The sequence below is a fragment of the Phocoena sinus genome, chromosome 17 (assembly GCF_008692025.1).
Source record: "Phocoena sinus isolate mPhoSin1 chromosome 17, mPhoSin1.pri, whole genome shotgun sequence".
In the NCBI taxonomy this organism is placed as follows: domain Eukaryota; kingdom Metazoa; phylum Chordata; class Mammalia; order Artiodactyla; family Phocoenidae; genus Phocoena; species Phocoena sinus.
This window is the reverse complement of record NC_045779.1, coordinates 9,523,070-9,534,044: the sequence shown is the minus strand read 5'-3', so window position 1 is coordinate 9,534,044 and position 10,975 is coordinate 9,523,070. Positions and strand designations below refer to the sequence as shown.

The 10,975-nt window shown below is 36.1% G+C and overlaps 1 protein-coding gene across 10 annotated transcripts in view; it reads right to left on the bottom strand.

The window, feature by feature from the left end:
- Positions 1-4,280: 4,280 nt before the first annotated feature.
- YTHDF3 (YTH N6-methyladenosine RNA binding protein 3) overlaps positions 4,281-10,975 on the bottom strand; it is a 33,789-nt gene continuing 27,094 nt past the window's right edge. For all 10 annotated transcript variants that reach the window (XM_032609783.1, XM_032609787.1, XM_032609782.1 and 7 more), the window contains one exon: positions 4,281-7,376. In XM_032609783.1, the coding sequence (XP_032465674.1) occupies positions 7,353-7,376 (24 nt within the window). In that variant the 3' untranslated portion in view covers positions 4,281-7,352. The remainder of the gene's footprint in view (positions 7,377-10,975) is intronic.

The following is a 10,975-nucleotide window of genomic DNA, read 5'->3' as shown; positions in this document are numbered from 1 at the left end:
TGCTGTAAGCACTGGGTGCTTTACAGAGGAAACAGAGTCAGTGACTGCAGCAAAAGCCATGCAGAACAAGCTTAATATACTGGAGCTTTAATATCAGCACGCAAACATATGTTGAAGCTTTATTTGTAAACTTTTCACCTCGAAATATAATCTTGAATATATACTAGTTGGAACTACTGTCAAATACCTCTTCCTTGTAAAGTTGAAATATGGAGGTAACACATCCATATAGTGTTTCCATTTTGAATTGTTACTAAATATTCACAGTGTGCTCTTATAGTTTACTAATACACTTAAGTGGCATTAATATCAAGGGGCATTTGTAACAAGCAAAGCAAAAAAGTTCTTGATCTAATTTTCATCTTTGGCTTAATTTTCTTCTATTTTTCATAGATTTTCTTGTTATTCTTCCTAGTTGCTTCCCTTTTGGTCTAATTTGCCTTTGGTTTTGCCATCTGCTCAGCTCTAGCAGGATAAACTATGTCTTTTTTTTTTTAATAAGTGTATATGTATTTTATTTTTGGCGGCATTGGGTCTTCGTTGCTGCGAGCGGGCTTTCTCTAGTTGCGGCGAGCTGGGGCTACTCTTGGTCACGGTGTCCAGGCTTCTCATTGCGGTGGCTTCTCTTATTGCAGAGCACAGGCTCTAGGCACCCAGGCTTCAGTAGTTGTGGCTCACGGGCTCTAGAGTGCAGGCTCTGTAGCTGTGGCGCACGGGCTTAGTTGCTCCGTGGCATGTGGGACCTTCCCAGACCAGGGCTCGAACCCATGTCCCCTGCATTGGCAGGCGGATTCTTAACCACTGCGCCACCAGGGAAGCCCCTCATTTGATTTTACGTACTTTGAAAAAGCATGGCTGACAGTCACTGAAAACCCCGGAAATCAAAAGTTGCAAAAAACGAAGATAAATGATAATTTAACAAAGCTTTATTCAGGTAGTGCCTTTTCTCAGGATCTCCATCATGTAACAATATGAACTGAAAGTAATCAACTTTCTACAACCTCTAAACTGCATCTAAGCAGTAAAGATTACCTTAAGAAGTATTCAATGGTAAACAATAAATTCTAAATTTTCCATAAGAAACAAAAGAGGAGAGCAACAGTTAACAATCGGAAGGCTTGCCACAGGCTCAGGGTTTGTGCTCACCACTTCCTATTACTTCATTTAATCCTTACAGGCTCCATTCTCATTCATCTTTTTTAACTGATGAAGAAATCTAGGCTTGGAGCCTAGTGGACCCAGATTCCATTACAGGTTTATCAGCCTCCAAAGTCCACGCTCCCGGCCAGAATATTATACAGCAGCCTCAGAAGTATTTCAAAAGCATTCCATCAAAAAACAGAGGCAGAGCTACTGAAATCACCTTTTAAAGGGATGCACCATTCTAACCATAATATACTGTTTAACTCCTACCTTTGGCTTTTCAATCCAGTCCAATTTGAATGACTATCAGTTCTTACCTACACTCGTAAGATCAGGATATTTGGCCATCATCTAAATTTTCTCTACTGATAAAACTTCAATCCCTTTACTAAAATCTCCACAATTAGAATCCATTCAGGGACAGGGTATGAGTCTCTATTAGAATTCCTCCAAAATCCATCTATTCCATTGAGAAATGAGGAAAGAGAGTGGGAGGGGAGGGAAGTTCTAAAGAGAGAAAAGCAAAAAGGACACACAGGCCTGCCAGGATGAGACTATGTTCTAGTAAAACAGATTCCTGTATCCCTCTTTACAAATACAAGGATAAGGGAGAGCATAATTGCCTACTCAAGTGTATACTGTGACTTCCTTCCAAAGCACAGTGTGGAAAGGAGGGAAAAAGGGTAACTTCATAATGGAGAAACGTGACACTACCAGAGCCAAGTGGTCAGTCAACATCAACAGGCATATGTTGGTGGTATGCATCCTTGACATGATGTGATGGAAATGGCAACTTTACCTATGTGGTCTTCCTCCCAAAAACTCATAACCCCATCTAATCATAAGAAAGATATAAGATAAATTCCAAAGGAGGAGTACTCTACAAAATATCTGACCACTACTCCTCAATACTGTCAAGGTCACCAAAACCAAGTCTGAGAAACCATCGCAGCCAAGAGGAACCTCAGGAGACATGACAACTAAAAGTAACGTGAATCTATCCTTGATGGCGTCCTGAACCAGAATAAGGACAATTTGGTTAAAAAAAAAAAAAAAAAAAACTGAAAAAAAAATAAGGGATCAATATTGGTCCATTAATTACAACATATGTACCAGACTAATGTGAGATGTTAAGAAGAGAAGAAGCTGGGTGCGAGGTATATGGGGACTCTCTGTACTGTCTTCCCGATTTTTCTCTACAACTGTTCTAAAAAATCGTCTCTTTGGAAAAAAAAAAAAAGGATAATGTAAAACGGCAATAGAATTAAAAAACAAACAAACTTGGACTGGATTTCTTTGGGACACACATTCTCTTGATTCTTTTTACCAACACTGTGGAAAAGATGAAGATTTTGAACCACTAGACTTCAAAACTCACTAAAGGGAAGTAATGGTTATATTTTATCAGAGTCAATGAATAAAATACAATTGGAGGTATTCAGTACTTATATTCTGAAATAAACAAAGAATGACTATCACAAATTTCACTGGTTTCCAAACTTATTTTTAAAAGAACATTCATTATTGCTAGAATAAGCCTACAAAGCTATATAAATCATAAAATTATAAAAATTCAGAACTGCAGAGAACCTAAGATGCATTCTATGCCAATCTCCTGAATTTACCAAGTGCACTAACAACAAAGGAAGTGATTTGTTCAGTGTCAATCTACCAGTTAGAAGTAACTATGTAAGTCTGGTCTTTCCAACTCCCAATTCTAAGATCTTCCCCTATACAATAATTCCATTCTGGTTACAGACGTGTCAGCAACAGCCAATGATGTTTTCAAATGACGTTCAAATACTTAAACCTCTAAGTGTGTTCTGTGTAAGGGGTATTCTTTGAAGCGGCCCAGGGTGGCAGGAAGGGATGCGGAACTCCCCGTGTTTCGAACTCTGCACTCACATCTTCCTTGTACACTGACTTTTATAAAGACAGTTTTCATTTACATTTAGTTCCAATGTTATACAAGTAACTCAAAATATGGAGTAGAAAAATTCTGAACTTAGTGCACAATTTATAAACAAACTGTATTTAAACTGCCACTACTACTACCTGTGGGTGATCTACAGGGGAGTTCTGCCCCTCACTATCACTGCACCAAGAGAAATGAGGAAAGAATACACATCAAGATTACGCAATGCCAAGTACAACTGACCCTTGAAAAACACAGGGGTTTAGGGGTGCTGACCCTCCACAACATACAACTTAAAGTCAGCCCTCCTCACACACGGTCCCTCCATATCCAAGGTTCCTCTGCATCCACAGATTCAGTCAACCTCAGATTGTGCAGTACTGTGGTATTTACTACTGGAAAAAGTCTGTGTACAAGTGGACCCATGTAGTTCAAACCTGTGTTGTTCACGGATCAACTGTTCTGTGATTAGAAAGCAAATGACCTTGAATTGCTCAGTTAACTTCTAACTGCAAGAATATTTTAGTTCCTAGACTACAATTACTAAATCTAATGTCACTAAGCAAGATAAAGCAAAGCCAGTAAGAATGAGGGTCCCAACTAAAAGTGAGGAGCCTCAAATGTAAGTACGCTGAAGAGATGCAAACCCTGTTTAGGAGATGCTGCTGCAATGTGGGACACCTGGGGTGCCTGTAAAACTGTGCCCTGATCGCAGGCTAACAGTGTGGTATGCAGCACAAAACTGAAACTCTGGTTTCCCCCAGCTGAACGAGTGCCTTAGAGAGCCCGGCAGTGATTATCGACGCACCATTCAGAGTCACCACGATCCCATCTCCACAAGCTCTATCCAGCCCAAAGGAAAACGTCCACACTATTAAAAAGCATTCCTTGGTACCAAGAATGGGGGATTAGGGTTATGAGACAGCTGGTGCCAAGACTTCCTCCTATTAAGTAAGCCTCTTTCTCTTTTGCTCTAAGTTTAGCGTTAAGAGCATGTAATTCAGTAAGCTCACTGGAGTGGATAAAGATTAGGATAAACTGTGATCCTTCCTCTCTTTAATTTCCCCACTTAATTTCAAATGGCCAACTAAATCGAATGACATAATCTATTTGTACTTGAAAGGTATGTCAATCAGGAAATTCGTAACAGAGCTGACAAGAATGTTACGTTTTCTGGAAGGCAATCTGTATTTATAAAGATAAAATGGAAAGAACACAGATATGAGTGAACAATTTTTATTGAAACCCTCAAAGATTAAAGAGGACCAAATGGTGAGTTTGGGTACCATAACAGAAAATCTCACCTAACTGTACCATCATTCACAGGAATGAACAAACCCAAACACGACAAAATTTAAATTCTCATGTAACTGCTACAAGTGAATGTAAATGAACTAATCATTTTATCATAACCTTTCTCTAATCATATGAAAAAGAAGGGAATTTACATGGCATAACAAAAGATATGCAAAACTTAATGAAACACAATTCTCTTAAAGTTCTCAAACTTATTTTTATAGGATGCAGAATGCACTTGAAATGATTAAACGACTTAAGCTGATTCTTCTTTTATTGCAAACTGTTTTAACATCAGCTTAACCCCCATGCATGGTATTCAAAAAGAACACAGCTTTTGAATTAGAAAGATCACTTAAGTTAAAACGAGGATTGAACTTAGGAAAAGGCTGGGGTTTCTTCTGAAAGGAATCTTCAAGTACCAATATGTATAGAGAAAGAATACTAATTTTGGTTACATTTTCCCCCTTACTGTTAAATATACAAACTATATAATACCTTTCAAAATAAAACACCCACGTAAGATAACTTTAATTAAGAAACATTCAAACCAGATCTTGGAAAAACATTAAGCAAGAAAGTTACTGGGCCAATAATGTCTTAATTTGTGATTACTCAGAACACTGGATCAGTCTCCTGCTCTAGAGCCCAGTTTCTCTCCCTCTTGGTCCCCACAGCTAAGAAACCTTCCATTAGCTGTGCTACTGAGACAACCTCTGATCATCTCACTTAGAGGAAAAACATTTTGCTGTACACTGACAGACCAAGGAGGGAGAGAGAAGAGGCACTCGGAAGAAAATTTAAATGAGGAAAAAAACTGACCAATTGTAAAGTTTTGTTTTGTCTTGGTTTTTTCCCCAAAGGAATGCTGCACCCATTTCACTTAATATTAGAAATCCAGGTTAAAGGCACTGGGATGTACTCCTCGCCATGAGTAGACTGCTGAGTTACATTTGACATTTCTGAGTCTGCTATTGCAATCAGCCTGCTTGCTGAGTGTTTCCGTGACATCTCTTACACAGAAACCTAATGTAAATTAAACAAGTTTCAATCCGTGTATAATGTAACTAGTTTTATAAAAATATTCAGAGTTGCTAATAAAGCACCAAGAAGAAGAGAACCTCAGAGAGAAGACTCAGATCCTTTCCACAAGGTCACCCCTGTACAGTTTTCTCTAACAGGACCTCCCGAGTGACAGTGTCCCCTCTCTGACATGTCCTACCTATATAATCCTAGGGATGCAGAACGCTGCTGTGGTGACTATACCCAAATGCCAATTTTCATTACAAATAGTTACGAGACATGTTACTACAAGATTTCATGGCTTACTCTTAAAAAAGGTAAAATAGGTGCAATTTTCCTTTAAGAAAGTCTTTATTTTGTAATATACTATTAACATTTTGATGTTCCCTTCAGTAAACACTGGTAACTATCCTGGGACTACCAAAGCACTGTGAAGTAGCTACAAATACTGTATTTGTTTTCACTTGAATACAGTATTTGTACATTTTAAGAAAACATTGTACAAAAAAAATCACACAAATGAAAGCCTCAAAGAAATATCTGTCACTAAATTTTGAATCGAAGTGACCAAAGACCATAGTAAATGAAAACATTTCTAAACATGATGTAAACATAAGTGGAGTAAATGCAAAACATCAAGGTACTCAAATCTACTGTATTGCTATTTTCATCCTTAACATATCTTTCTACATAGCTTTCTCCTTTTGGAACAGTAATATAAGGGGCAGTACATTATTTCATAACCATGTGCCATCAAATCAGTTAATACAGATGTCTGACACATAATTATACAAAATCAATTTGTTTCAAGATACAAATTAATGTTGATATGTAATTAACGAAAAAAATAAGATGTTAAAAAGATAACTATAAGAATACCCAAATATATGCTGTATTCCCATTTATATAGATCTGATCAATAAAACATCAACACATTCACTTAGATACTGATTTAATCCATGGATCAAGGCCATATTTTCAAATATTTTAAGGATGCCAGGACACTGCAAAAGCTGGAGAAAGGAGTTGAGGAACAATATATGCTTGCTAAACAAGAACTATGTTTATTTAGCTAGTGAATACCTAGAGTAATAAATTTTTTACTTCATGATAGCAATCAGGCTCGCAAACACCCAGAAATAGGAATTAAGGGTTTTAAATGTAGTTATAAAGGTCATAAAAAGTCTGATTAGACTGAGGTACATTACTCAAAATTTTGAGATTCATTAAGTGGTAGCAAACAAAATAATTCCTCAGACAAATGCACATTTTTCAGTATACATATTATTGGGGGAAGGAGGGGAGAAGAATGTGCATTAACTGGTGAAATCCACCAAGCTGCATATCAATATTCTGTTACACCAAACAGTTTGAAGACAAGGGAAATGTTCTAATATAATCTCAGATTATGTTTCATTTGGCTAAAATAGAGCATAAGGTTGCTTTGCCATATTAAAAGTTTACTACAATAATTTTCACATAAACATTTAGACTTGAACTCCAGGACTAAATATGGCATGATTATTTTGCTTTTAATCTGTCAAATAGCTAAAAATTGACAATTTAAAAACTACAACAAAGAAAAAGTTGAAGCAGTGTGACTCTTACATCATTGAACCACTTCTAATGGTTAACTGTTAGTATTTAACAAATTCAAAGAGTTAATGAATCCTTGCATTCATTCAGTCTTCTGTGCCTTAGCTAGGATGCATAATTACAAAAGACAGCAGATACTGGTAAAAGCTTCAGGACAGAAAGTGCTTGACGAAGTTACAGTTCTCAAGTGTGTTTGGTGAGAGTATAAGGGCAGACGCGCTGATGAAAACCATTACAAGGAGAGTCAGTTCTGTGTTAGAGTTCAAAGATGTCACCTTAAGCAGAAAAAAGCTTTAATAACGTCTTCTTTGACTTATTAGGCATTTCCAGAGTCTACATCATTAGTGTTGTATAATTCTAACAGGACATCTTCATATGTTTATTGTTTGTTTCTATTTCTCTCCTGAAAGAAAAGCACAAAGACCTTTAACAAAACACCATCATTATTTAATGATTTAAACTATATGCATTTATAATGTAAACCATCTCCATTAGAAGTTCTTCAAATACTAATTTTCAAGTAATTAGCTAAAAACGATTTACTATTACCTATACATACCTCAGTGTGATTACCACAAACCATTTTAAAATAAAGAAGTCCAAACACAAAGACCTAGTTCAGGAGATTATAAGTCCTCACCACAGCTCTGTTTTCCCACAGAATTTTGTTTAGGTGAGACTATTACAATAATGTCTTTCTAGCCCTTTCAATGAGTTTTTGATGGTGAGGTATCAAAATAGACCAGAAGTCCTCTGAAGCAATTTGAAAACTATTGGCCGAGGTAGGGTTAGGAGGAAAGGAAAAGAGTTGCATTAAACTGCATTAAATTAAGCTTTCGGTATTAACTTAAAAAAAAAAAAAAAACACTGAATCACAAGCTTCCTCCATATCCTACTCTCAGATTCAGCATAATTTTTCACATGAAGAAATATTAATAATACTTATTATTATAATTTCTTTTAAGAAAGCAGAAACCCCTTGAACGTAAGTTGAGTGATGTTTTCATGATGTTTATTAACCAAATTATCCACATGTAATACTTATCCTTGAAAAAAAGCATGACTAGCACTCTGCATGCCTGTCAAGTGAATGCATTATGTAGTTTGTTTGTGCCATCATCTGCTTTAATGTGTCATTCACTGGTTCTCATACTTTAGCAAGCATCAGAATCACCTGGATGGCTGTGGAAACACTCACTATTGGGCCGCAAAGGTCTGAAGCTGAACTTGTGAGCCTGCAGTTCTATCGAGTTCAAGGTGATCCTAATACTGCTGGTCCAAGGACCACACTGAAAGCCACTTGTGTCTAACACATTATAAGACTCTCTATTTGTGGTTTCACTACTCCCACTTTTCTATAAGTAACACATGCTCCATAATAAATATGTATATACTTTGCCAATGGTCAAATTAATGTCCCCATCCCCTGTGACACCATCAGAAAGCTGTATTTTAAATTCCAAAGAGGGCACTTTCCTGGTGGCGCAGTGGTTAAGAACCCGCCTGCTAATGCAGGGGACATGGCTTCAAGCCCTGGTCCAGGAAGATCCCACATGCCACGGAGCAAGCCCGTGCACCACAACTACTGAGCTTGCGCTGTAGAGCCCTCGAGCCACAACTACTGAAGCCTGCACGCCTAGAGCCCGTGCTCCACACAAGAGAAGCCACCACAATGAGAAGCCCGAGCACCACAATGAAGAGTATCCCCCGCTCGCTGCAACTACAGAAAGCCCAGGCGCAGCAACAAAGACCCAACACAGCAATCAATCAATCAATCAATTTATAAAAATAAATTCCAAAGAGAACTTTAAGTTCTTTGTTACTAAAGTCCTTTCTTTTTCATCTTTATATATTCCTAGACTAGAATAACAGTATTTAATACAGAAAGCTAACAAATGCCCTACTATAAGATAACTACAAATGAATTATTTCATACACCCATAAGCATCAGTGAGATATTCCTAAAGAAAAAAACAAAAATGAAAACAGACACAGAGCCAGCTAATTAATCATGTTTCAAAAGGATAAACAAAAACAAAAATCCAACAACATAAACAAAGGAAAAAAAAGACAAAAAAAGAATTTGGAACCAGGAAGCTGCAGTCTAATTTTACAAAGGCCCTAAAGCTTTTAAAAAACCAGCCTAAACATAAAGGAAATTTATTTCTCAGCTAAAGGAAACAAGATTTGTATGAGAATGTTGAAGCCTGCTTTAATTAGCTGGATATAAAACACGGTATTACAGATGAAGCAAAAGTGGTAACAGCCTCACTGCTTATTCCTCCCCATGAAATGACTGATCAAAACTAGAGAAATTCATCAACTCCATGAAAAACCCCAAAACTACAGAAAAAAAGGGCAATACTACTTAAGGATAAGCTAGACAAAGAGAGGTTTAACCTGAGGGAGATGATTAGGTACATGAATGAGGACCATGTTTTATTTAAATAGAAGTTAGAGATGCTGTTTCATTTTGAACTGTAATCAATTATGGTACCTTTAACTGAATCAATAAAATATACAGATTAAATCTATGTACATAATGCATAACTTCTAACTCAGTGGACAGGAAAAGAGAAAAAATTTTAAAACTCCTTTCCTGTGGTAGGACAGGAAGGAGGGAGAGGGGAGCTTGAAAGGTCTAGGTGAATTAGAAAGCACAAAACATAAAATGGCAGAAATACACATTTATATTATTTATACATTTTATCAAGCAATCAAAAAACGGAGGTTCATTAACGAAAACACAAGAGCTCAAAATTAAAAAAGAAATCTAGTTACACATGATTTACAAGAAATTAACCCTAAACATAAGGACACAGAAAGCTTAAAAACAAGCCAAATGAAGACTTAGTCAACTATATTAATATCAGATAAAGTGGATTCTAAGGCAAAAACCACTACATACTGAGTAAGAAACATTTTTTATAAAAAGCTGTAACAGTATTATACTAAAAATACAACTTTACATATATTAAAAGTTTTCAGAATTACAAAGAAAACCTGACAGGTTCCTAATTATAGCAGGAGAATTTAACACATTTCTCTTAGTAATTGATAAAGCAGACAAGTTAATGAAAATAAAGACTGAATATACAGAATACAGAAAACGGAGCCAAATCATTACAGGGTTCACAATGAACAACCACAGAAAGGAACTATATGCCAGACCAGAAAACCACTCTAAATACCAAAGAGTCAGTATCATACATAGCATATTTTCTGACATCAATTTTAACAGCAGAACAGGTAACAACAAACAAAATCTTACCACATTTGGAAAATCTCTAACACATTTCTAAAAGTCTCCCAAAAAATCATAACAAAAATTCAAAAATTTTTACACCAGTACAATATAAATATACTAAATCTAATAAGGCCTGAAAAATAAAATTAGAAATTTAATGTATAGAATTTAAAAAAACATTTTTTTAAAACTGAAAAATAATGAGCTCATCATCCAACTCAATATGTTAGGAAGTAAGTAGCACTGAGTCCCCCAAAGTAAAATGAATGAAATAAGACAGCAGGAGAAAATAATGAAACAGAAAACAAAGATAAAGAGAGCCTAAGAGAACAAAAATAAAAACTGGTGTTTCGGGGGTAAAAGAAGCTGACAATAGAAAAATCTCTGGAAAGACTGACTTTACAAAAAGAAATGAAGCATAAATAATATCGCGAAGACTCACACAGCTAAAAAACATTAAAATACTATTAATGCCAATACGAAAAAAAGCTTAAAACCAAACAACTTCCTAAAAATAAAATTTACCAAAACAAATTCAAGAATACAAAGAAAACTTGAAGACTTATAATAAGTAAAGAACTTTAACCAACAATTAAAAATCTACCCCAAAGAAAAACTCGCAGGCTCATGTGGTTTCACAAGAATTCTGTACTTATACCAACTGTTCCAGAGACTAGAAAAAGGAGTATTTCCTGATGTATCTTGAGGTTGGCAACACTTTGGTACTACCTTCAGAAAAGCAGAAGAAAACTGAG